General features: G+C 46.5%; 1 protein-coding gene across 2 annotated transcripts; it reads right to left on the bottom strand.

Annotated features, from left to right (window-relative positions):
• LOC133349153 (adenylyl cyclase-associated protein 1-like) lies at positions 1-27,960 on the bottom strand. 2 transcript variants are annotated; one of them, XM_061562391.1, is made up of 12 exons: positions 27,836-27,960; positions 26,614-26,714; positions 23,906-23,983; positions 21,535-21,678; positions 19,794-19,879; positions 18,088-18,193; positions 15,491-15,692; positions 10,889-11,121; positions 8,265-8,388; positions 5,275-5,357; positions 4,104-4,244; positions 1-2,295 (listed from the first exon to the last, which is right to left on the bottom strand). In XM_061562391.1, exons 1-12 carry the CDS (start codon positions 27,945-27,947, stop codon positions 2,212-2,214), a joined length of 1,494 nt encoding a protein of 497 aa, XP_061418375.1. In that variant the 5' UTR covers positions 27,948-27,960; the 3' UTR covers positions 1-2,211. The 2 variants fall into 2 exon arrangements, with proteins under 2 accessions (XP_061418375.1, XP_061418376.1); XM_061562392.1 differs by lacking the exon at positions 27,836-27,960 and adding an exon at positions 27,176-27,361.
• Positions 27,961-27,974: the final 14 nt, after the last annotated feature.

The raw sequence follows: 27,974 nt of genomic DNA, 5'->3' as shown, positions 1-27,974 counted from the left end.
ACTCGCGTGGCCACGGGATTGCTAGCAGGTAGCCAGGCTAGCTAGCAAGCCGTGGATGTGCATCGGTCAAAATCATTGTGAAGATGGAAAAAAACCCACCCACGAGTTCGCTTGATGCAACATTGGAGGTAGGGTCTTGATTTTAAGCTTTCGTGACTGCAGGAATCCATACTCTTTGGTTCTTTCGGTAAAGTCACGTAGGTATTTTATTTTATACCTATGTAACTTTACCGAAAGAACCAAAGAGTATTGGAGGTAGGGCCCTCGGCCGATTGATTTCCCATGAATTCTTGCGTGGATCCTTAACCAATTTCGAACATCTAGGACAGACCAAAGCGCCCACAACTTGCCACCGTGAAGGTTCTGCTGCTGATGACAAGTCGATGGCATTCCTTTGCGAAGGTCACGCAGGCGCGCACAGCGTGTGTTGGGGGGGGGGGGGGGGTCCTCCCTACGTACAGCGGGCGTCTTCGCAGGAGACGGCTTTAATAAGTGCTGCCCGTACGCGACGCTGACGCAGATTACATTCCGATCCGTGCTGCGTTATTGCCACTAAAGGGTGCACATGATTTAGCGCAATATAGGGTCAGGTCAGTGATAAGTCTCACGACTGTCATCATGAAGGAAACTTTCTATAGTTTTCTACATCTTTTCGCTAAATGAACAGTGCTTTTTTATTTTTTTTAAGAAGCCAGCAGTAGCCAGTGAAGCTAAAGTAAAAATCGCAACAACCACAAGAAGAAAGCAACGTTTAGCAAACGGTGATTAAGACAAAAAATCGTAACAAATCGATGACGGCGAGAAACGTAACGAAGTGTCGGCAAAATGAAATGGGAGGAGACAAAACTAGGCCCAAAGCTCAGCAGTGACACTAACCAAAAAAAAACCCGGTGAGAATTGATAAAAAAAACAACACAAGAGGTTCTCATCCAAAATCAAGTAACACGCCATCCCGCGATTGGTTAGGCTTGAGAGCGTGAATCAGTGGGGGGGGGGGAGGCAAAAAAAAATCAGCGTTTCCCGGCGGTCTGGCAAGCCGTACCATATTCAGACTCCTGCACGAATTCGGTGCTCGTCATAATGAAATTGATTTTTTTTTACACACAAAATAAATTGGGCGCAGGAGGCGGTCGATTTAGCGGAATGTCCGTTCTTAGTAGACTTAAGTGGCAACACGTTGACGAAGAAGCAGAGGGCGAGAGTCCGTCTGGGGCAGACTTTTAAAGTGAAAGCAAATAAGTGAACAGGCAACAATAATAACACTACGCAAAGTGGTTGAATTGGATTATTTGTACCTCTGACCTGAAAAACAATCAAGTTGGTTAATAGACTTGGCAGTATGAAACTCATTAAAATATTTGGCAAGTCAATATATATTTGCATTTTATGCGATTGTACGACAAAAACTGAGGGGGGGGGGTGGACAGAACACGATTTTCAACGGGAATCAATCTTCAAGGAATGTTTCCATTACGTAACGAGGAATTTAATAGAGGAATGAAGCTGACTTTGATTTCAAAAGGTGACACCACCTTGGCCAACGTGGAAATGCATCGAAGTCATCGCAAGTGGCGTACACAGCACGAACGGTCTTATAATTCCACACAATCGTATCGCGCTAGAAAAGCAGACATTCAAGTTAGTTGACACATCTGATGAGGTCCAGGGATCTATCGGAGCAGTAACCTAGCAAAAGTAGAAAAAATATATCGACCAAAGCAGCAATCCAGAAAGTGCAATATAAGCATCCGGTTTGCCTGCAAAAATATTCTTGATGCACGATTACAATACGAAGTGCCAAGGTTAATCTCTCCCCGAGGTGTGATTTTTATTCCCATTGGAAGCGCCAATGGGTTCAGGCATTAGCACCAACTTCACCCGACAAAAGCCACGTGCATTATACCGTTTTTTTTATGTGTATCAAATTCAGGAGAGAAACAGAACGAAAACAAATCCAAACAATTACGTCAAAATCATTATACTTTTGAACATTTTCTAAATCTCAGCTTCTCTCACTTAATTAAATCATGCTTGGAAGTGTTCTATAGAATCGTGCGATAGGCTTAGATTATTTTTTTCACTACTTTGCTTGCGCAGGGCAGAGTTGGTGCAAATTGCCATGTGTGTACTGGCCCCGCCGTGGGTTGTTGGCTGGTTGGGATCACTGCTGGGTTTGGGGGGAGCGGCGCATGCCACCAGGAGAAAGGGGGCTTAACCAGCAATCTCGGTAGCCACCGTCTCCAGCTTCTTGCCGTTCCACACGGTCTTGAACTGCTCCGGGATCGGGAACTCTTTCTGTTGGGGCCGGGGAGAGAGAGAGAGGCAGAGAGAGGAAGGACGGCATTTAGCAAAGACAAACAAAGATTTCCCGCATAACCTTAACAGACAGTTGGGGCAAGAGCTGTGAGCACCTATGAAGGCCGGCACGGCAGACGAGGGGGTGGGTGGACAGTTCTACAACCGGCCATCTTTGCCTCCTGAGTAGTGGCTTTTAAACATCACACCAGGTACTCATTTTGAGACGGAGTCAACCGAGGCGAGGTCTTGGACCAGTTCAGATAATTGTCACTGGTGTTGACCGTGAGCAGGCATCGAACTCGGGTCGCCAGGTTTGTATCACAGCGCCCTGAACACTAACGCCACCGCTCCCCATCCGGTGGTAGAACATAGCTGGACGCACATGCGTGCTACCCGCGTCTTGTTGAAGTGTGGAGTAGCAACTCTCCTTTATCGTGGATATCTCACAAGCCAAGCAGAGGTTGTGAGCCTGGACAGTTGACCACCAATATTTTTAACCAGACAGTGAGGTCAATCGCATGACGGTAAAACCAGATATGTTTAATTCTCACGAGATCACATTTTGCCAAATTGAGGGAATGAAATGTAATGTGATCGATTTGTTTTTCGTGTGCGATGTCACTGGTAACTGGGCTGAGACCCATCAACTCCCAGCACTTGAGAACGCGGTTCAGAGCCCAGGTGGCTGAGATCTGGATTAAAACCCGGGTTCTCAGCGGAGCTGGCCTCAGCCCTCCATGTTAGCTGTGCCACCTCTTTCCCATCATGCCATTCACACACATTTGGATGATCTATAAATTCAATTTTTATAGAATAAATGTTTATGAAAAAAATTTCCATTAGCATCTAACAACAATTTAAGGGTGTAATCATTATTAAAAAATGCACAGTCAAGCTGAATAAATACTTCATTGTGTGAAAAAATCAACTGCAACAAAATTAAGTAATCAATGCTATTCGATTGGGCAATCAAACTAAATGAAGCAATTATTTAACATATTTGTGAAAATCAATATTATTCAGAGGCAAAGAGACCGTGGCAAACATTCTAGATTTAGATGAGACAAGTGCCAATCTATATGCTGTTATACATCAAAGCACCTAGGGTACACCAAATTAGAAACATTGACACACTCCTTCATATTAAACAGTGCATATTCTACCCGGTATATTACACGGATCAGAAACGCAGAGAGAGAAAACAGGACTCAATAAAGTACACACAAATAAGCAGAGGTGCACGCTTGGAATGAGACGCATAAAGCAGAGCGCACGGGATCAGAGAACGCACGCGGTTAACCATTTGATATTGTGACCCGGAGCCAGCTTTAATAGGTGCTCGCTAATGGCGCTTGCCCTAATAATCTATTGCATGGCCAGAGGTGCCCAACCTTTTCTCATAGTGTACCACACCTTTCAACTGTGTGTGGGTATAGTTTCCAAACAGATATTTTTCTTATTTCTTAAAATTTTTACGATTGTTTGCATACTGCAAATGCGGCGGATGGATTTGTTGCATCGCAAGGTCGCGAAAGGTGGCGGCGGGCTTGGAGAGGCCTTCATCCAGCAGTGGATTGACCATGACACTCGTGCGCGTACACGCAAGAGCGAGAACGCTATGCATTCTTAAAAGAAGATTAAAGAGCCATTTGTTTAAAACAGCTTAGTGTGTTTAGTTTGTTCTCCTTCCCCCGCACCTCCGATTGGCACGTGCCACAGGTTGGGGGCCGCCGATGTTGGCTACACGGGGGCAGATCTGTCAGTTTACGTGCATGCGTGTACACAAGCGCTCGTGCGTCTCTCACAAAGTCCTTGTCGTGTGGGATGAGCACGTTCATCTCCGACGACTTGGCGCTCACGATCTCGCAGCTCAGCGAGTCCTTGCTCAGATAGATCTGGCAGCCGTCCGTCTTGTTGACGGATATGGTTGGGACCTTGCCCAGGACCTGAGAGCGGACGAGAAAAGGGGGAAGAGTGGTGGGCGCAGTTGGTGTCACGTCGTCACGCCAAACCAAAATGATGTCCGGAACTCCAATATTTGAAACTTCAGACCGTTGCTTAACCACAATTCACATTCAATTAAGAATAAAAAGTTACATCGGTTTGCATTGCCAGTAGAATACAAGCACAAATAAGAAAACACTCAACCGCATTAATTGATCTTGCCTAATAGCAGCCAAAATAATACGGCGTGTTCGTGCTAAAGTTGAGTTGGGTTTTATTATTCTGTGCTTAGCCGTAATTCACTTGAACGTGTCGATTACGCAGCTACCATAAAAAAAATGACGCACGCACACACAGACAAAGCGTTAAAAGCGTTGCACAAAAATTTCGCTCGGGAGGGAAAAAAACGTAACTCAACCGAAATAACCGCGTTTACGAAATCGGAAAGCAATGTTCCCCCCCCCCCCCCCCCGCTGCACCGATGGCTGGATACAAGTCAACGAAAAGAAACAAAATGTGGCAGCAATGAGAGTTGAGAGACTGCGTTGGCAGCGACGCACAAACACAGCCCTCGCTTCCAACAGTGCTGCCTTAACACGGCAGAAACGTATATGTCAGGCTGACGTTTCAAAGCAATGGTCTTCCTTCAGAGCACAGGGAGAGGGCAGAGAGATTGAACGACTGGTTATTTGCGACCGCACTTTTCACGGAGACACCGTGGGATGCTGGGAAACGTTAAGTTGATGAACGAATCAGTTTTGAACTGACAAGTTTTTATGTTAGCAGACACTATTTAACAAAGAGAATGACTTGATTACATAAGACTTGTGCCAGAAAGATGAGGCACAACTTGAGCACACGACAGGGGAAAGTGGAAATAAATGATTAAATGTGCAGTGGACACCTACAGGCTATCGACCCATGGATTGTGATGATTAAACAAAGCCTTCCAAAGTAACAAAATGTATTCCTAATAATAAAAAAAAATGACTGCGGGAGGCCGCACACCATGCCACAGGTGCTGAAGCCCACCTGCACTTGCACGCTCTTGCAGTTGATGAGTTCCACGATCCCCACGACGTCGTCAAACACCAGGCCCAGCTTCTTGCAGGAATCTGCCAGGGGCAGCCGACAACACAAGAAGCAGAGCTTGCCATCGCACAACACTGCGTCCGATTCGTGTAAACACACGATACCGTTCACTCGTGCAAACAAAACGAGGTTACGCCAGTGAACAAAACCCAGGTCACTCCTGCAAACGACACTATCCTGGTCTCTTTTGAGTTTCCACCGAGTTAAAGGAAATTAACTTGTAACGTTTTTTTCTCTTCTTGGTTCTTTCGGTAAAGTCACGTAGAAGGGAAGTAATAAAATGATAAAAATAAAACATAATAAAATAATTCTCACGACGTTTGGGCCACAACGCAAGCAGCCGTCCTCAGGTGAAACCAGGTCTGTCGAAAAATTGTAACGTTTTTATAATAAAATAGTATTTCTGTTGTGGCTGGGTGGCTCTGGTGGGTGGGGGGGGGGCAGCCACAAGCCTCCTCTGTTGAGATCCTTGAACGTGAATCAAAGGAGCCACGCAGTTAGGATTGAACGGGCTTCTCAAATCATACCTTGAATGCACTTTAAAACCCATCGTTAAACAAAACGCGTTTTGTGATACTGTGTTGGCAGTGGTGCAGATGCACAAATAAAAAAAAGCAAACATTTACAAGAGCAAAGGGCGCTCTGTTTGTGAAGGAATATTGCCAATTACAGTATATATATTCTTCAAAGGGAAATATTGATGAACGTGTTGAGTTTATTATAAAACCCACCAATAAATGTAATAATTGCTGTTAATTTGGTTGAAATCCAGCTGTGACAAACAAAAAGAAACATTTGACTCGGACGTTATGAACACTTTCCTGAGGCAGGACATGTGGGAATGAGCGCCCCCCGCCTGGTATGTCGATTTCAAAATAAGTCACTCAAACGGATCTCGAAAGTTGTTCTGTCACATCTGCTTCGGCAGGCCTTCTAACAACACAAGGGGGGGGGCAGGCCCTGCCCTGTGAGAGAGTCCTCAATCGATGCTTCATTTCACAAAACCGCCAAAAGCACAACCGATGTAAAATTGGCAAATGGATATGTGCACACTTGCAAAAGTAAAACAACTGATGTAGTTTATATTTTAGTTTCTTACGTGGTGGTTTAGCTGCTGCAGCTCCATACTATTAACATTCCTTCCCTTTATTAATGCTAACCCTACTCCCTCCCTTTGATGCTGCTAATCCTGCATAATGCACGGGCATAATATGACTTTGAAACCCCCCCCACCTCCTACGCATTCCACAAGTAGCGAGTAATCCCATATCTGCATTTCCCATAAATATGCTAAATTCCTCTTAAATATACGCTGCCAAGCCTGGTGGTGTTCATTCAGACGCTGTCTTTCCGACAGACCTGTTCTTCACCTGAGGACGGCTGCTTGCGTTGTGGCCGAAACGTCGTGAGAATTATTTTATTATGTTTAATTTTTATTATTTTATTATTTCCCTTCTACGTGACTTTACCGAAAGAACCAAGAAGATGAATCCCTGCAGTCACGAAAGCTTTAAATCGAAACTGAAGTAACAGTTTTAATGACGGTACTTCGACAAGGAGGAAAACCACGTTTTCAGATTTTTTTTTCCAATTTAAAATATGAAAACTTTAGGATGAAAATTGTACGCGCGGCATGCCGCAATCATGTTCGTCTCTCCTCGTTTTCTTTTTTAACTGCAGATAAAAATGAACAACCCTGCAGCGTTCTGTGGGTTTTTACGAGTTGGGCGATAATGCCGTCTTTATAATTTAAAGTGAACGTGCGCATTTAAACGTTTAAATTAAGCTAGAGAATTGGTTAGCGCGCTCAGAGCCAAGCAATTCATCACACCAAAGTTTAAGTACGCAAGACGGGAGGAGATGAAGCGATTCGTGCCTGGGGCAGATTCACACAACAACAAAAATATATATTTTGCTACAGTAACTTGTGCTTCTATTATTATATTTGCACCATGAATGAACAGAAGCCCTCAGCTATACTGTTAGCGGGAGCACAATTTATGTCTAATTGCGGCACGCGCATTTGATGTGAACGGATACGCTCCGTTTACGTAACGCACCAAGGCTGGGGCTTTTATTTCGGATGAAAATTAGGGCCAACGCGGTGAAAGAAGAAGAGACGGGCCAGGTTCAATAACCACGGCGCGCGTAATGAGAAACCCTTTTTCGCATCACTTGGGACGTTTGGTTTGGCGTGTAATGAATCAAAACAATTTACGAGTTGCGCAAATGAAGTGTAAATGTTTGCTTTCAATTCAATCGAGACCTCATGCCGATGGATTTGAACAAGTGAAGTGTGTCATCATGGGACCTCCTTTGCCAAGACTAAAATATGAGAATAGGTTTTTTCCCTTTTTCTGGCAACAAAACAGGTCTTAAGATGTTGAAACACCAAACTTAAACCTTTTACAAGGAATCATGTCTGCATTAACCACAATACTTGTGGTCAGAATGCAAAAAAAACCACTATGATAAGAAATGCATTGTCTTTGAAACTGATTGGTCCACACCAGAGATGGCTTTCTTTCGTTTGCATTCTGCCCACAAGTATTGTGGTAAATGCAGACATAATTCCTTGCAAAAGATTTCAGTTTGGTGTTTAACATTTTAACACCCGTTTTGTTGCGAGAAAAAAATGGGGAAAACCTATGGCCGATGGAACGAGACTAGCGATTTAATGGCACCCAAAAGCGTGGAACCGCTGCAAAGAGGCCGATACGTTTACAAGGAGGAGCAACGCAGATAGTCGCATCCGCGGCAGACCTATAGGCTACCTCTTTAGGCCAATGTTACATCACTAGCCGGTACAACAGGGCCGCCCACCGGGGATAAATCGGAGCGCTTTTGAGTGGGCAGAATTTATCTTCGAAATCAACGTTGCTGTACGGATAACGCCTGTGTGTGTGAGTGAGTGTGCGTGCGTGACCGACCGACGGTGATGGAGTTGATCTTGCCCTTGACGTTCACCGTGCTGTTGTTGCACTGGAAGATGTACGCCACCTGCTTTAGCTCCGTGTCCTTCAGCACCAAGTTGCTTGCGTTGTCGTGGTACTCCTAAAGGGGGGCAGGCACAGAACAAAGGCAAAGATCCCCCATATAGCCTGTTGGGGCAAGTGCTGTTTGCGAGTACCTATGAAGGCCGGGAAGGCACACGATGGGGTTAGGTTGGCCAAAGCCACGCCCAGCCGCCTTTGCCTCCCCAGTGACGATGTTTACACACCGCACCAGGTACTCATTTGAGGCTGAGTCGACCTAGAGTAGGCCCAGGACTGGTTCAGATAATCGTCACTGGTGTTGACCGTGAGCAGGAATCGAACCTGGATTGCCGGGTTCGTAGCGCAGTGCGCTAACTGCTACGCTCCCGCTCCCCACACTCATTTGACACTCGCACACATGCACAGAGGGAACAACATGCCCGGAGCATCGTTCCCATCTTGAAGAGTGACGATTTCCCGTGTTCATCGTGCATGTAAGATGGGCAACCACCATGGATTTCATAATAAGCGTTTGTAGGCTGCTGCTCGGGCTATTTTCCTAGCAGGATGCAGTGCAAAAAAATGTCACTGCATTTTATTAAGCTCCAAACATCTATGCCCCTCGCCGCTTTGACCAAACCACCGCGGTGAAATACGGTCAATTAACTTGCACAACACCGCATGGCGTGAGGCACTCGTACCAGCGGTGGATTGACAAGAAATATACTAGTACACAATACGTGTGTCACTACAGCCTGTGGAATATAATTCGGAGTATATATTTGTGGCCGAATAAGATGTTCACAACGGGAGTGCTATATTCGTGTAGTAATATAATTGGATCGTGTGGATTTTTCTTCGGGTCCTCCGGTTTTTCCCTCCACATTTAGAAACACGAGTTGAGAGGATTTGCCTTCTAGAAATTTCCATGTGACAAGCCCCTCCATTGAGCTATCACTTATGGCCAGGTCGCTTTTGAAAAAAAACTACGAAGCTCAGCGGGCCTTACCTGGTAAAATAGTAGTTTACTTTTACTTCTTTACTTTATGTATATTTCATATTTATTCATAGTGACTTGCTTACCTTTTCTCTATTGTGCACTCCTATCGTGTTTTTGTATTGTTTGCTGTTGTAACTTGCTGCCCCTACTGATCATCTGTGTGAGAAAGAGCTTTACAATCTTATCGGATTCCTCCAGCAATCTAAATAAAGATTATGATTGTCAACGGCTGAGCTGAAATAAAACCATTCCATATTCAGCGTTTGCAGAGGTGAAACAATGGTTAGCACACTGTACTATGAACCCGGAGATCCAAGTTCAATTCCTGGCCATAGCCAACACCAGTGGCCAATGCTATTCAAGCCAGTCCTGGGTCAACCTTTCATCAACCTGCACTAACCAGCGTGGTGAAGTATAGTCAAATAACCCCCATGATCGACATAGCATTCAGAGACAATCATCCAGCGGTGTTTTGACCGAAGGCTACACATTATTATTATACTATAATCCATTAATGCCAAATATTGCAATTCTTTTAATAAGTATAAACCCTCTTCCTATGCGACTCAAAACCATGAACAAATTAGCCACTCCAGCTGCTTACAAGTGTATCACATTAGCCACAAACTGCCTAAGGAAATCATTTTAATTAAGGGCTTATGAAAAATAATTAAAGGAATAAGCAATTTAAAAATAAATAGCTCTTATCTGTTCGATACATGTCGCGGCTGTGTGGCGGCCCAGGCTGTTGAAGCCACTTTGAAGTTCAGTGATAAGAACAATAAGACTTTAAAACCACGTGAGGGTACAGCCACCGCTCTGCTCTCGTGACATCGCTGCACCGACGTCACACAAGAGCCCCACACAACGACGCACCTGATCCTAACACTTTGCAGTCTATTTATTGGCTCATTAATTTGCCGCACCTCTGATTCGCACGGTTGGCGACGTACGGTGCGAAAGAAGTTTGAATGTTCCCGAAGCTCTGCAACATATACAGCTTGCAAAAAATAAGGCTTTTTAAACTATCACTTTCCGGCAGGCCAGATGATAAAATTAGTGCGTCTTTGCGAACCACGTGGGATCACATGTCACGTGATGTCATACCGCCGTAGTGGCACGTATAGAGACGTGACGATGTCACGTGACGTCGCAGCGTGCATACGTTTGACAACCAAACCATCTCCTCTCGTCTGCGGGCCCATCATCCCTCGAGTTTGTCTCGCTTCCATCTTATCCTCATGATTAATTTCACTGTTGGGTGAATGCCTCTCCAAGCTGTCCCACTGTGCAATGATCCGCAAAGCACTTGGACGTTGGGCTGCTGTCATCTTCACCTCATGTCCGATTTCATCTCAACAAATCATTACCTCACCTCCGACTCTCTCATATCTCTCTCATCTCACTCATCTATCTCCCTTCATGGTCGCAGCAAGCCGCATCTCTCAGCAGTCAAAGAGCCTTTTGTGGGCAACAACGGCCCCACTACAAGCCACCGGCTAAAGAATATTGCTATAAAAGCAATAAGAAAAACGCAGCGCCTTCACCCAAACAAATGTGGCTCTGTTAATTTTCTCACCACTCTCCACTTCTTGCCATCAAGCTCCAGCACCGGCGGCCGCTTCTTGGCGGCGGCGGCGGCGCCAGCCGGACTCGCTCCGGCAGCGGCTGCCCTCCCGGCGCCGGTTGTGCCTGGCTTGGGCGAAGTGAACGGCTTGGGCCCAGAGAGGCTGGGGGCGGCGGCTGCTGGCGCCTGAGTGCGCAGGTTCGGGTTCTTGTGAGTCTTCTGGTCGTCCGAGACGTGCTTCAGGCCTGCGGAAGTGATAAGAGGGTAAAGAAAGGTCTTTGGCTCATACCAGGGGTTGGCAAACCTGCAGCTCAGGAGCCGCATGAAATCCTTAATATTAAGTTCACTTGCGCGCTTGCTTACGACCGTGCAAATCTTTCGGTCGTTTTTTAACCCACTTCCCGTGATCCAATCGAGCTGACATTTTCCACACAGACTCGTTGTGCATGACAATTAATGTTCGTAAAAAATGTTTTCCAAAATTTTACACTTTTTAGGACAAAAATATTATATTTAATTACCAATTGCTTAATGGTGCCATGCAATCATCTGACCCATAGGTGGCAGCCATCTCAAGCCAGAGGACGAGAGGACTCTAGCCGCCACGCATATAAAGGATTTATAGTGAAAAACTTTGTTTTTACGGGTTATACTTCTTATGGACTGATTTTTTTGTTTTCCAAAATTCTTAAAAAACAGCTCTTCTTGTTATTTTGGTTGCCGACCCCTGGCTTAGATGGTCGGTTATCAGTTCCGTCAGGTCGAGCCGGTCGGGCCGGTTGGTCGGGGGCGGCTTTTATTCAGTCACGAGGTCAGTTTGTTGGGCCGCGGGGTCAGGCCACAGCTGTCGGTTAAGTCAGTTGGTCAAGCAACCGGAATTTCACTCGTTCTGGCAGTCAAATCGCTCGGTCTAATTTCCTCCGCTGTGCCTGCAAGGCCAATGCCTTTCCCGCTTCTCCATCCGCCCGGGCGGCCGTGTTATCGAGGGTGTGTGGGGTTCCGCAGGTCGGGAGGTCAAGAGTCTGGTCCCGAGTGAACGCGGCGCTGTTTGCCTCCCTCGTCAATAAAATTGCCCACACCGTTCGGTTGGAAATCCGCGGCGGAGATCCTTCGAATGTACGCACCTCGGCCATAGGAATATGGAACAAACACCCCCATGGGTCAGGGCTGCGAATAGAATAAGACCACTGCCCCCACAACTTGCCTGACCAGGAAACCACTAACGGTGTTGGTGTTGTTGTTAACTTGAGTGTATTTAGCCAGCAGGGATTTGTGCTGAGAAATGTCGTTTCCAGAAGCTCCCATCTGTGTACACAATGATAAATACCCTCGAGTTGGCGGAGGATACATTCCTAGATTAACATCGTGCAATGTAAAATTAATTGAATGCATTATTCAGGCATTCTACATGTCTGCATCTACCATTGCTTATATCCAAACTCAGCGCTTATCTTGCTTGTTGCATTATATCCTCAATTCATAAAACATCTCAGGCTGTTTATTCACCGATTATGTAATATCTTAAGTTATTCATGTTCAAACTGGTGTATTTCTTACTTCACAAAGAAATTAATTGCATAACACTCGCAGTTAGCGTGCTTGCCAGAGCCAGAGGAGAATTTCGGCCAACATTCCTGTGACAAAGAGCTATGATAGCTTATCATCGGATTCCTCCAGTAAACATACATTTTCTGACATAACTTCAACTGAGATAATGGATTCAAATTGAGCAATCATTGGAAGGATGTAATTAACCAAGTTCAAACTTTAGCTGCCGTGCAGTTTACTGCTGGACAGCCAGTTTAGATTTATTTGCATAATCATATCCATATTCCGAGTCTGTTACACACAGCTTCACACACTACCATCACCATTACCACACGTTGTTTTCAGCTTGCGCAATTTACCCCCCCCCCACCCTCCGGCAGCATAAAAAAAGGCTGCTTAATCTTAGCTTCCTTATCTGCTTCCGCCCCCGGCATCACAAAGCTTCAGTTTGACTCCGTACGTTGCGCCCACCCCGTTCCTCACATCGTTGCCTCCCAGCCCACAGCCCGTTCCATACACTCACCATGGCCCCCTCCCCTCCCTCCATCCCCCGCGGCTATATAATTCCTCGTCACAGCCATCTCTTAGACACACTTAAGCGGTTGTGCTTTCGCTACGTTGTCCTCACCTGAACAAGGACGCTTGTGTTGCGCCCAAAACGTCGCCATTTAATTTAGTTGTTTTTCGTTTATTTTATTTTTTACCTACGTGACTTTACCGAAAAAACCAAAGAGTACGAATCCTTGTAGTCACGAAAGCTTCAAATCTAGAATACATTTTCTGACTCCGCTATTCCTGGCGGTGACTGTGGAAGATTCACTACTCAGGCTCGCCATCTGCTGTAAAGTGGAAGCTAAGTTTCAAGTTTACTTTGCAGTCTTAACTAGGCGGTGAGAAACTCAAGGGACCAGGATAGAAGTCTCATTTGCAAGAGTAACCTGGGGCACTAAAATGACAAAGGCTAAATGAATGTCGGATAAATGGAAAGTATTTTTCTACGTGCCAATTAAATTCGCAAGCAAAGTGCGAACCGCTGTAATCTTTCAAGAAAAATTAAAGCCGTCTAAAGTCCACAACAACCCGAGAAGTCATTTAAAACGAGCGGCTTCCGCACAGCACTTAAAAATGCCTATATACGAATTAAGCAATTTATTTTTTGTCTCATTCGTACTTAGTAGTATATTCTCCCGTGTAAGCTTTAAACGTTAGATCGTTACATGCACGAGTAGATTAATCGTTACATGCCAGCGTCGTTACCAACATCACAAATTTGACATTTAATTTCAATGGAAAAAAAAACCTCATAATTAATTTTTCGGATGGACACCCATGTTTGCAGTGGAGAAAAAAATCTCAATTAACGCTGAACTGCTTTAAAAAAAAACGTGCATTGAATAAGCACCAGCTGATTTATTATTCAGCTTAACAAGTTCAACACATCTCTGGCTGTCCACCTGATGATGCTAGTTGTAGTAATTGGCGTAACGTCGTACTCCGATTGTAAATGTTGTGGATTTGCTCTCCAACACACCGGTGTGCTGTACAAGTAGCGAATCGGCATGTTTCTTTTACGTGACAAACCTTACTAACTGGCTGTTTCGGGTGGTGGCAGGTATAACAACACATTTATATTTACAGAATCTAACCCAAGAAACCTCTATTACGATTTATTGTTGTTGTTGTCATTTGGGGAGACACAAGCGGTGCCCACCAACCATCTAAATGAAGCCGTCGCACCGTCTACAACGGCAGGGTAAAGTGATTTATAGGAGGCGATTAATTATCTTTCCCCGGTGCAAAGCTACAATGTCCCACTTGTGGCGCAAAGCAGAATCGAGGGATCGCTTATGAATTCTCGCAAGAGCTAAACTAAACTATTTTTTATTAAACTAGGTAAGGCCCCCTGAGCTATATAGCTCTTTGTCAGAAGCGACCTGGCCACAAATGACATCTCAACGAAGTGGCTTATCACGTTGACATTTAAAGCAGCCAAATACTGGAAATACACGTTTATAAATGTTTTTCTCCAGATGACAAGAAGAAAAACCCCACGCGACCACTGGGAGAGCATGAAAACTACAAATATGCGGACGACAAGGTTGGCATCGGACCCACAATCTCATGTATACCAGGCGAGGTAGTCAACACATCTTCGCCACCGTGGCACCCCAGGACACCGTGCTGGCCGGCCACAAAGGACGCGTGCGGAGTTGGAAGCCCCGCGGGGGGGGGGCGGGGGGCCCGGCGTGGGGAGCAGAAATTACTTCAAAAGCACTTCCCTCCCCCCCCCTAGTGTGCTTTCTCTGCTCCCCCGGCTCGTCCATGACCAGTCGATCCGATTTGCGTGCACGTCATTCGAGGTAATTTGTATTGCCTTTTGCCGAGCGTGTAAAATGTTGCACGCGCATCGTCCCCGTTCTTAAAACGACGGTCAATTCCATCAATTGCGCTTGATGAGAATACGACGCGATGGTCGTAGAGGATTGAGTTCAGGAGCTGAGGGAAGTCTTAAGGCTGGACTTGAACGTGGGCGGGTTGTGAATCGGGCAGACAATCAGGGGACGGAGTTCCAATAATAATGATATAGACAGTGGAAGCAGCATAGGAATAGGAGAAACTTCCCAAAGAGTAAACCGTGGTTTGCTCGTAGATCTAACACAATGAATCAATTAAATCGATTAAAAGAGATTTCTATACTCACAATACCAAAAAGGGGGAGGTAGAGACAAACAAAACAGTGAAAATGAGATGTTGGGGAAGAAAAAAAAATTCAGCAAAAATGAGACTTTAAACTTGTTACAATTTTATCTGCATCGTAACATGCCAAGTGAATCCGATTCCTTCAATCATAGAAAATTCAGTGACGAAAACACAATCTCCTTCCAGGCAGGGACAACCTTAAGCGGAGGAACAGAAATAGCTCGACGGCAACCCTGCCGCCCAGTGAGTAGCCCCGATCGAGAGCAGCCCTCCGTTGCTGGAGCACAGCACAGAGGGGGTTGAGTTAAAAAACAAATCCCTACACGGGCGTCGGCGGTGACCGCCTCGCCCCGCTGGAAGTCTCACCGCTCGCGATGTGCTCCCCTTGGTTGATTTGAGCGAAGAGCTCCGATCGCGAGCTGGCCGCGTCGCCGGCGCCGCCGCTGGGGGCCGTGGCGAGTCCGGGGGGGGGCGGGGGGCCCGGGGGTGGGGGTGGCGGGGGTCCCGACGCCACCGGACGGGGGGCGGACGGGCAGGACGGCAATGCAGCGGCCGTCGCCTGGCTCCCCTGAGCAGCGCAAAGACAGCGAGATGGCCGTCAGCAGCAGGACAACAAAGATAACCGGACGGCAAAGTCCTCGTTTATTAACTGGGTGGCAGATGCGTTCCTGAAAAATGCCACGTTCAAACTAAAATAATAAGTTCCCCGTATATGCCACGAGAAAGTTTGGCGAGATATGATGTACTACTACACACACTGAGGGTACACGCTGCCACTTTAATGGATCATTCTGCATACCGTATCGCTGTACCGCTTAGCTCCACAGCTCAGGAAAGTAGTTCCCCATCGACCGCTCAGAAACCGCGCTATAACACGCGCTTTCTACGTTATAACGGGTTTGTTCCTTTTATAACGGCGCGCGCATTCCACGTTGTGCGAAAAGCGTTCCCGAATTTAAGAACCGCGTGATAGCAAAAAAGCATTACAGTGTGAGCATCAACGCGTTAGGCGAGGTCTTGCCGTACACCGGTTTCATTATTTTCATGAATCAGCAGCATGGCAGTGTAGCCATCATTGCCCAACGCACCATTATGCATCAGAGGCATTTGTGTGGACAATCGCTCCATCATCACTGGTGGGGAAAAGTTTGGCACTGCCTAACGGCGATAAGAGACAAATTCTAGCGCTTTCTGTAAGCGATGGAAAACTCACCGTTGTATTTGGGTTAAAAACAGTCCTGATAACGTCAGCTCTTATCAAGCTGTTATATTCATTCATCTGACATTATGAATTAAGGGGAGCTGGTGTTGTTTGAGGAATGGTTTACACCTGGGGTTTCATCTTACCGACTTTCTAATGCACAATAATGTTTTTATATCCATTTGTTTGAATTCTGGTTCTCCAACATTTAAAACTGCACTTTACCACAGTCCGATTTCATGAATTGAATTTCCAGTCAAAAGCAACATTCATTTCTGCGTGGTCAAAATTTACAATCTTGTATGTGTTTGTGATTTGCCCTGGTATATTTTTTTGATCTGTAGTTTTGCTTGCTTGTCACGATTTAAAAGCTCAAGTTGTACATTTAACCTTTGTAAGGTTTTCGATCCATGTCTCCCTTTGAAGAGAACCTTTCATCTCAATGGGGCATTCACCTGGTTAGAAATAATTTCATGTTATCATCGGACAAACCTCTCCCGGGGGTGCGGCAGTTTCAAACAATGGGCATGGTTATTAAATATCATCCCTCCTCTCCTCACCTCTGTCCACCCAGCAGAATAAATAGGCACAAGGCAGCTTAAGTTGATCGGCAGGTCGTGTGCCGTAAAGTGTGGTTAACTCCCACATCTTCCCAAAACGGCAGTGGGGTCAGCATGTAAGATTAGGTCAAAATATCCCTTATCTTATAGTGGAGGCCTTTCCACCAGAAGGTGCATGAACAAAGCAACTGAATGGGCGGCACCATTACGTTTTATTACACACATCCTCACCAATAAAGCTATTGTCTCCACCAGCACTTAGGCCATTTATGAGAATTATTGATCAACTCCTCAGCAGCACTTCTGCCGGGAGACATGTAAGAGTGCCGAGCCCGACGGGCAAAGATTAATTGTTTATTCTCCCCAACTAAATTTTTTTTCTCTAAGTACACAATGTGTGCCGGAATTTTAAATTCAGCTCACTTTCCACCGCCTTCCAAAAAGGATTTTTTTTTTTGTTCCTCTCCTTGCACATGAATTTTAATGCCAGGTTGGGCACATTAACCCCTGCGAACGTAGCTACGCGGAGCCAGCTGGCGCCCAGAGGCTGGGTCGGGGGGGGGGGGGCTCGCGATCCCGGGCGCCGTGGCGTTAAAAGTAATTTCGGCAGCCATGCTCGCTTGCGCGGCGCGTGGCAAGGTGAAAATAAAACGGGGAAAGGGCGCGGTGTGTTTTTTTTCTTTACAGCGCCTGTCCCAAAAGAGCGGCCGCCGGGTTTTTAACGCGCGATGGAATCGAGACGATCAATCAATCAGTTAACTGCGCGAATCTCAAGTGGCACAGCCTCCTGTGGAGACCCTGGCCTGGATCATTATTTCCCCGTTGTGTTTGCCAGAGTGCGTGCGTGGGGAGCAGTAGTGTGGCGGTTAGCACGCTGCTCTACGAACCTGGAGAACCGGGTTCGATCCCCACTCACGGCCACCAACACCAGTGGCAATTATTTGAAGCGGTCCTTGGACTCCCCTAGGTTTACTCAGCCTCAAATACGTATCTAGTGCAGTGTGTAAACATCGCCACTGGGGAGACAAAGGCAGCCGGGCGTGGTGATGGCCACCCACCCCCTCATGTGGCATGCCGGCCTTCATAAGCGCTACTCGCTAAAAGCAATTGCCCTAACCGTCTGTTTAAGGCTATACGGGTGATACTTCTCTGAGTGTGAGGGCGGGCGGGGGGGGGGCAAGCATTGCTGTGAGACGACTTACAGACTTATTCCAGCTCACGCCAGTGGTGTGGTGCTCCTTGATGTAGGCCTGGAGCTGCGTCCAAATGTTGCTGTACGCCCGTGCCCAGTTCACGTGGGTCTTGTCGCTGCAATGAACCAGACAGGCAATCCGTACATTTACACGTACAGCTGTGTTGGTTAATCCAACCAATAGATGGGGCGTTGTTTGACCACACTTCACCACGCTGGTCAGTTCTGGATGGAGAAGGGTGGGGGGCAGTGGAGGGGGGGAATTGATGCAGATACAAGTCGCCACTGATGTCAGTCATGGCCAGGAATCAAACTCAGGTGGCTTGTTTCATAGGGCGGTAGGCTAACCACTATGCCACATATTACGCCCCCACCTTCCCCCCAACATTTAGAACCCACCGAAATTTATTCCAACGTTACTCTTGCTTTAAGTAATTTTTTTATAACTAGGCAATGAGCCATGGAATCATCGACTAAAATGTATTATTCTGCTGACGGTACATATATCGAATCGAAAGTGCGGGAATGTTGACTTCAATGCATGCAAACGTTACACAAAATGTACTCTTTAAACCGAGTGACTAAATGAGAGAACAAACCAGGTAGTACAGATACAGCCAGTACACGCAAGACATTACAGACAAGACAGTCCCAATGAGAGACCCAGAACGAACAACTTTTTTTTTTCAGATCGACAAAATACATTCAGTTTGCATGTTAATGGAGGAGATGTACTGCAGATACAAATGATAACTGAACCATGCCTCATGTAATTTAACTCCAAAATTACCCATCACACTCACAAAATTACAAACGCAGTGAAATTACACATTTTAACGGCTTTGTAATTAAGATGCCGCCCATGTCTGCGTGACAAGAGCGTACAAGACAAAATGAATCTCAACATTCTTAAGTTGATTCGCCGGATGTTGAATCATTACGTTGCGAGGCTCTGGGTGTCTGGGTCCCCGTGACCGACCAGGGTGTCCGAGTTTTGTAACTCGGCCAAACCTCCCCAATTTCACGAACGCGGCGGGTGGCCTAATGATTATGCGGATAGCGAGATACGCGCTGTGCGCCTACGCTAATTGATTGCAAATGAACGATGAACTATCACGGGAGACGGCGGGGGGGGGGGAGGGTGAATCTGAAGGCAGAGTTAAAAACCCGACCGCATTGAAACCACACGTTACGTAAAAACAACTGGACTTACGCAAATATATACTGGAGGTTTTTGACCTGCGCAAATGTAACTATGCTCGACAAAACAAAAATACATCAGTCACGAATATTTCATTATTTTAAAATCAATTATTTACAGGCACCTTGTCAATCCACTGCTGGATGAAGGCTTCCCTCTACGCCGTGTTGGGAGTGTGGGATGTTCGACCCATATTTCACCACGCTGGTCGGGACCGGTTGCTGACCGATTCTGATATTACCCCCGCCACCAATTGTTTAGTTGTTGTGGCCGGGTTATTAAACTTGGGTCGTCGATTTCATTGCACATTGTGCCAACCACTGCATCGATGCTCTCTGCCAAAAATGTCATCAATCCTGGCAATATACCGCCACTAATTCAAAAGGTGATGCCTAGAGACACACAAAACGCAGGTGCATATATACAAGAGCTGCATCGGGCCGATGATAATCTGTTGGCGGTCCGAAAAGGCCATGCTTGCACACGCACGGAAAAGGCCGTGCTTGCACACGTACCTGTCCTTGTAGTCCTTGAGCACGCGGTTGGTATAAAACGTCCCGGCATCGTTCAACTCCTTCACGTAGGGACCGGGCTTGGGGGACTGCGATTGGGCAGGAAGAGAAGACGGCAGGATCGTAACCGATATTTGACAATGTACAGATATAGTCCTATAGTGTACGCGTATAGTCCTATTGTTCTTCCGCTGCTGGATGAGGGCCTCCCTACAAAGGGCCTTTCCTGGGTAAACCAGAATAATAATAATAATAATCGCTTGTGCGTGAGAATACAAGACAAGGTTACCCAAGGCCAGAGCAAGCCAGTAATACCTGACAGCAGGTCACAAGCATCGTAGGCTTGTGATTGTATTAAAGGGCTACACACATGCAAGCACTGGCAGCCCATCGGCTTGCTCTGATGTGAGGACACAAAGCAAAATGACAAAGCTCTGCTGTGTTCGGACTCTGCAGGCTGTTGGGGCAAGTTGCTGACAGGCAGCACCTGTCAAGGCCGGCTTGGCATAGGGGGAAGTGGCATGGCCATCTCTCCCCAGTACAACATAATAACAGGCACTCATTTTAAGCCGAGTCAATCTCTCGGAGGGTGGCGGCCCAAGGTTTAAGTTCGGATGCCATTTCCCATCGACGATATGAAAGGCTGAGCACGGAACCCAATTTCGCTGGGATTGTGACCAGCACCATGTCACTGTTAACCAATGCACCTCCACTCCCACACGCAAACACAATCCATGCGCATGCAATTCAAAATTATAGAAAAACATTACTAACTATTGAAACCTTATGAGACCCACGTCCTCCGTTTAGAAAATAACATTGTGATAGTGGCAGCTGTAACACAGGGCCCGGGAGACGAGTGTTTGTGGTAAATCTATCAATCCCATGTGGGCTACAAAGGTGGCCAAGAGAAGACAGCCCAGAAAGTGGTTTTGTGAATGCATACCGACGGATGACATGCACAGGTTTTCTCTGGGTACTGGCTTTAAAATAATCGATCACTACCAAGTTACGATTCAACGTAGGTCTCGTGAGATCAAGAATCAATTTGACAACAACACAACGCTTGCAGCCGGGTGTGTCGGCAGTTCAGCGCGAATCAAACAAAGTGTCTCTATTAACCTCAAAAGGAAAAAAAAATTGTCAACTCTTGATAATGTAGAGTACAGGAGGCGAGGGATGGTCCAGATGAAACAAAAACACGAATAAAAAAACTTGCATTAATTAGGCGAGTATGTGTAAGTTATTGCTTACCTACCTAAAACGTGGTAAAAACCAAATGTCATCAGTTTTTTTTTATTATTGCTACAAAACGCGAGTCCGGTACAATAAGCCGACGAACTTTGGAAGGGGTGGGGGGAGGGGAACAGAAACTCCGCGAAAATGTTAATTTGGCGCGAAGGGACTGCACGGGTGGGGGGATATGGGGCCCGCTGCCCATGCCAAGTGGGGACCCCGCATAGGTAGGGGAGGGGTGTAGATTTACATGGGAGGTTGGGGCGGGGGGGAATCCGTTTTTATTTTTAAAGTACACCGGTCACAAGCAAAGAGCAGCTCACAAACCCACGTGCCAAAAGGGGCGGGGGGGGGGGTGGGCACAACGAATGAATGTCGAAAGCTACAAACTATTTTCACGAGCACGGTTAAATAAAATCCGCAACCCTGAGAAAAAATACGTAACCCCAGGTGGGAGAAGGCGGGAGGGGGGGGGGGCGTCATTATCGACAGCTCGGGCCGTACTCACCACGGTGACCCAGCCCAGCGCGGGGATGCTCTCACTGACGGCCGACAGGTGGTTGAAGAGCTTGCTGGCGCGGTTCGCCTCGCGGAAGGCCTGGATCGCCTGGATCTGATCGGAGATGGGCTTCAGCAGCTTCTTCAGCTCCTCCTGCGCGGGACAAATTCCACAAACAGTTGGGGCTCGACGCGGCGTAATAAAATAAAAATGCCGCCACATCCCCCTGCGGGTCGGGGTACAGCAACGGCGGACGTATTCGTTTCGCGGGTTAAAGAGGCAGGCGGCTGGGGTGAAACTGCTTCACGCACCGGGAGAGTGGGCGCGCGCATTCTATCGAAATTGATCCTTGATCTCGCGATACACGCGTGCAGAATCGTAATTGGCAGGAGCGATTATTTTAAACCTATAGTGCCCAGGAGAAAAGCCTGTGCACGCGAAGGGAGAATGCTCAAAAGTTCCGTAGGTACGCATTCACAAAAAACTACTTGCTGTGCTGCCAGTCCTAGGTCTCCGAGCGAGTTTACGAGCCTTCTGTGCGATTCTCTTAAACCTGTGCAAGTTTATGGGGCTCTCTGCGGCGAGTGCATACAATACAACACGTGGATTTGGAGAGCGTCTGCCGTCGTGTCATTGGTTGGAACACCGGAATGGCAATCCAGAGGGCACTGGTTCAAACTGGCGCAGCAGCAAAATGATTGGGAACGTTTCTTGAAGCCTCCTTTCTCTGTCCACAAAGCAGTAGAACAAAACTAATTAAAACTATTTTTATTTTACCAGGTAAGGCCCACTGAGCGACCTGGCCAAATGATAGCTCAACGAAGTGGCTTATCACGTGGAAATGTATAGCAGTAGCCAAATACTCTAAACGCACGTGGATTCTAAATGTGGAGGGAAAAACCGGAGAACCCGTAGAAAAATCCATGCGACCACAGGGAGAATATGCAAACGCCCAAATATACAGGCGTCACGATCGAGATGGAACCCGTGACCTCCTGGATACCAGTCGAGGCAGTTAACATCTCACCACCGTGGATTATTAATGGGTACACCCCCAGTTAGTCAATCCGCAGCTCACGTGTGGTGCGGTAAAGCGTGGGTAGCCCCCACCTCTTACACGACAACCGGCTATCATGGAAGAGAAGGGCAAAAAACCTCTAGCAGCTCTCTATAGCTCCCTTCTGCCAGCAGTGGTGTGAGCAAGCAACTGCAGGACTGAACCTTTATCTATTACTTCATGAACTAAATGATTTACCCCCCCACCCGCCCCATATAGTGTTATGACATATCCAAGCGGAAGCGGACAGAGGCTGCTATCGGTTGATTACATATACAAGGGCTTCCGAAATGACATGAGAACGAGACTCTTTGAATATTAACATCACACCGAAACGTCAGGCTCATAGCGGGCTCAGCCCTCTTCACGGCTTAGGACTCCTATCATTACCAATCATCAGATGCACACAACGTGAAATGAATTAAAGTGCTTTTGAATTCAAGGCGAATGGTAAAATGCAAACAAACCGCACACTGCAGGAGGCTGAAGGTAATATTAATGGCATGTGGAAAGTGATGGCTTAATTTAAAGTCCCATGTTTATGCATTTCCAAAGTGAGATCGTGCTGAAATATATTCTCCAGAGTATCGGAAAATGTTGAAAATCCGGGATGTGTTGTCTGCCGACAGTAGCATCAACAACTTTAACATTAAAATCAACATGCGTTTAGAGTATTTGGCTGCTATAAATGTCCGCATGATAAGCCGCTTCGTTGAGCTATCATTTGTGGCCAGGTCACTTCTGAAAAGGCGCTGTATAGTTCAGTGGGTAACAGTGCAAACCACCATCCAAGCCAGGTGGCTCAGTGGCAGAAGCAAGCGACTCACAATGGGGAAGTGTGAGGGTTCAAATCCTGGCTGGGGGTTGACTCAGCCCATCATCCCTCCAGGGTCGATAAAATCGGTCTTACTTTGTATCGATGCCGATTGTGGTCATCCTTTGTATAGAATCGCCCCCACCTCAGAATCAGAGTATTTATGTATACTGAAGGAATCTGATAACCCTTTTTTGACAGATGTGAAGAACATTACAACAAACAATACAAAAAAACAATAGGAGTGCAAAGTACAAGAAAGGTAAACAAATCACCCAAACACACATAAATACAACTAAACCATCCCCATCCTACCAGGCAAAGCTCACAGAGGTAGTAACTTATTTTTCAGATTTTCATGTGGATATTTATAACAGCAAAATAATCTTATAAAGAGCAGGGTTGTAAACGGATAGGCACCGCTTCAATGCTCATTTGAGGTGAGCACACTTTGGACATTTGGCTTGATGGCCAAAGGTGAAATATTGTAACGTGAAGGCCCCACTCACATCCGAGGGTTGATTGTGCTTGGAGGCCACAACCAGGAAACTGCGCTCTGCCAGGAACGAACTGTTGACTTGCTCCGCCTACACACGTCGCTCAAAGTTAGTAGTGTCCGACGACGGAGGAGATCAAACACATGAAGAAATCGCCCGACGACTACACGAGGATAAAAACACCACATACAATTAAAACACCGAGATATTATATATTTTTTTAAACATAGACAAAGCAACAGAAAAATCTGGCACGGTGACAACGTTGATCTGCGTGTTCAGACAACAAATGTAAAACTTTGCCGTAGGGCAAACGAGCGAGGATTTTTTTTCTCCCCAAGAAACCAACGACTTTTGTTTGAACGTCCGCACATTCGGCAAGCAACGCAAATCTGCTTTGGGAATTAACGCGCCTTCGATAGCCTTGGCCTCAGCTCTTTCCTCGGCTCACGCTTAAGCCGCCACTCGCCACCGGGACAGGCGCTCCAAGCGTGGGGGTCGTGACCACCCCCTGGGGGTCAGGAGGAAGTGGGGACACCGTTGGAATAAGCGTGGCAGGAAATCGATCTCGTAAACTTTATACGATATCAATATTTAATGATTTAGGACCACGTTACCGCCTCCTAAGTTTGGTTTACTTAAGCCGATGAGAGCAGGATTGCACGGGCACAATGTTAAGCCCTTGTTCGTAGCGCATGCTCGTATAGTTGCTCGCGCAAATTACCAACGGATTTTGTAAACTTTACAAGATATCGGTATCGAATCACTTAAGTTTCACGTTACTGTTCTTATGCGCGATATAATTAAGCCGTTTAGCATAATTTAAATCGTACGATATGAATCGCTCCAAGGCAGCACACAGGCTTACACCGCATGCATAAATCGCACGCAAATTACAAACGGTATTGGAAGACTTATGATATCCCCGAAATGGATAAATTCAATATTGAGCAGGCGGGGTGAAATATATATTAAAACAGGGGATTGATATATTATTTGGTGAAACAGAGCGGGACTGGGACTCAAAAGGTCAGGGGACTCTTGCTGAAAGGCACATCTCAAATGTCACCACAAGCCTACGTCTGCAAACACAACGGCGCTAATTACAGGGACCTCAACACCACGCTCGGCACACAACCTCTCAATTAACTCCTGCAGGTGTACGCCCATCACCATCACCATGTTTTGCAAGGGATATTCAATGTTCACAAGAGAGCTTAAATGCATTAACACCCACGGCTAAGGATTGACAATTCACAGCTATTAAAATTTAAATTTTAATGGCCATGGTTTGCCCTGCCCCTTCACCAACTATATGTGCAGAGTAAAGCATCAGGTTGTTTAGAGGCAAGGCAGCTACGGGACAGAGGTTCTTGAGCAAAATATCTAAACAATTACAGTGCTGGGTTTACACTTGTCAAACGACTTCCTTAAAAATGCGCCGTCTCGGGTTTTTTTCATTTCATGTTGACAACGCGTGCTTGTTATGAATTGTGTAAATTTACGATGGTCCCCTCCCTACGCCGAACAATAATTAAGAGCACCTGAAATTGGGTTTGCTTGTTATTCCATCCGACGACAAATGTCACGCAGTAATTTTAGTTTTTTTTAAGAATACAATATAAAAATGATGAAAACAAAACTGTCTTGTCACCGACATCAATGAAAATGGCAACATGATCAAAAACACACTTACGTAACTGGCACTAATGTATTCTCTTTTTCCCCACCAGACTGGAATAATGCGCTCATCAACTAGGTGAGCTTAGAATTAAACAAATAGATAATTAAAGCCGGCAGCAATCCTCAGGGCATGATAATTACCCGAAACATTACCACACGCACACCTGCACAATGAGCCAGACACAATAGGGATGGGCTGGAGTGTTCGACAAGAGTAAAGTCTAACACAATTTCCGAAACTCCTTGGGTATAAAAATATGGAGATGTTTCAAAGAAATTCGGACCAAGCACTTTACATTAAATTATATAACACCGCCACTAAGTATTCAAAATAGGGACATTCCACATACAAAAAACCGTGGATGGACATACACCAAAGCTATAAAATGTTTCCACCATTACAGCAGGCCAGATGAAAAGCAATTACCTTTCTCCCAATGGAAAACTTTTTAAAATGCAAATGTAACAGCGCCGAAGGCGTGTAATGGCATGTTATCAGCAGTTAGCATTTTTGCGGGTCAATATAAATCGTCAGTCATGTACTATCCACTGCTGGATAAATGCCTTTGCACATCTGCAATGCAACAAGTCAAGTAAGTGCACGTGAGGTTAGTTCATTGCTCCATCTCCATGCTGGACATCCCTTTGGGCATTCCAACCTTTGGCTGACCAAACCGTTGTAGGTCTCAACCACTGGCCATCATCCATTATGGCAGAAATGCACCGATCCAAGACTACTTACTTTTTCTTCAAGGTAAATATCATGCATTTCACTTGCACATGTTCGCTTATCCACACGTTGCTATTCCCATCTCTTCAGCCCTTCGTTGCGCTTTTCGTTGAAGGCAGTCGTCACGTTCCAAATGTATCAAATTATGAAAATTACTCTTAAATCTCTCGAATACAAAACTACGACACCAATATTGCCCCCCCTAGCGGCAGACTGCACGTGTCTTTGAAACATGCCATTTATATATTTATATATATTTACTGATGCTTCAGTTCTGGGCACGGGCAGGTGTGTGCGCGCTCCTTACGTGCTTTTCCACGTCGCTGCCGATTTCCTTGCTCAGCCGTATGTACTCGTGCACCGGCCCGTTCAAGATCGTGTCAAACGCCACCACGTAGGGCGCGTCAGCTGGGAGGGGGAAACGGCAGAGCCACACAAGAGGCCACAGGGAGAAGGCAGGAGGGAGAGGAGGAGAAAATGGGAATGTTGAGTATATTACACAGTCAAAAGGAGATAGGGTTTTGCACGGTAGGGCGTGGCGAAGATGGCGAACAAAGAACAAGGAACAACGTTGGCTGAACTTCGGACATGCAGCCCACACGCCCCGTAGATTAGACGCTAAAATGGGCCACCGAGTAAATAGCTTAGGCCAGTGAAACACGGCACACGAGAGTCTCTGCCAAAAGCGTACAGTTCACGGACGTTAAAATATTCAAAGAATGTGAGCGTCACTCTTTCAGATTGCAAAAAAACAACGCTTAAAAATAAACACGTACCATATTATTTGAAGAATCTTTTTTTTTACAAACACATCGATATGCTTTTCAGAATCAAATATGTATACAGCACAGCACCTCCCCGCCCCTTACCTTGAAGATCTGCCATTTTAGCAAAGTATGGCTAGCGGGAGGCGTCGTCTCGGCAGGCTGCGAAGCGTACCACTGGCGGGCGCGCACTGTCTGTCGTCTCACCTATGCCAAAGCATTTGTCACTGGGCGCGGCACCTAATCGCACCGCGGGTTCCCATAGGCCAATCCGCTCGCAAGCACGGCATTTGTTGGTTACTCATTTTCAGACGCACATTGTTTCCCCCCCGCCGCACAGGTGACGCTTTACAAAGCAGCTGTGTTAACAGCGAGAAATGAAAAAAGGCCGACCATATTCATTACCAACGCAAATGCTTTCGACAAAAGGAGCAATTGTCATAATCTTGTTCAGCAAAGAGCTATACAGAACAAAGCATACGGGGTAGTCTTACAACGCATTCATTTGTATTTTTTTATCGTAAACCGATCTTCACTTTGTGGCACGCGGCCACATGCAATGTTTGCTTGCAAACCAAACGGGCCAGTTCAGCAGCCCACGAACCTGTAGGAACGCAATGATGTAACAAACTCCTCCACAGCCAATCAACAACACACACACAAGCACCGACGACGACCAATGCAGCCGCAAAACTGGGAGCAACCGCGGAGAGCCACGTCTTCAAGCGCGGAGGGCGATGGACGTCGTCTAAATGCACGCCTCACCTGCGCCGACACCGCCGGCGCCTCCTCCTGCCACACCGGAGTGGAGCGCCACCTTCTCCAGCCGAGCGGTCACCTTCTCCAGCCGATTCACAAGTCCGTCCAGCTGCGCCATCCTGCCACGGAGCCGCCTACTGTGGAT

The sequence above is a fragment of the Lethenteron reissneri genome, chromosome 29 (assembly GCF_015708825.2).
Source record: "Lethenteron reissneri isolate LAM-NWPU_2019-01 chromosome 29, ASM1570882v1, whole genome shotgun sequence".
In the NCBI taxonomy this organism is placed as follows: domain Eukaryota; kingdom Metazoa; phylum Chordata; class Hyperoartia; order Petromyzontiformes; family Petromyzontidae; genus Lethenteron; species Lethenteron reissneri.
The sequence above is the reverse complement of the archived record's forward strand: the minus strand, read 5'-3'. Positions and strand labels throughout refer to the sequence as shown.

Bases quoted from the DNA above. Each gene is read 5' to 3' on its own strand.
- LOC133349153 (XM_061562391.1), bottom strand. From the start codon at position 27,947: ATGGCGCAGCTGGACGGACTTGTGAATCGGCTGGAGAAGGTGACCGCT. The intron at 8,389-10,888 runs GTGAGAAAATTA...GCCCCCCTTTAG, and splicing joins ATGGCAAGAAGTGGAGAGTG to GAGTACCACGACAACGCAAG. The intron at 2,296-4,103 runs GTGAGAGACGCA...CGGCCCCAACAG, and splicing joins TCCCACACGACAAGGACTTT to AAAGAGTTCCCGATCCCGGA.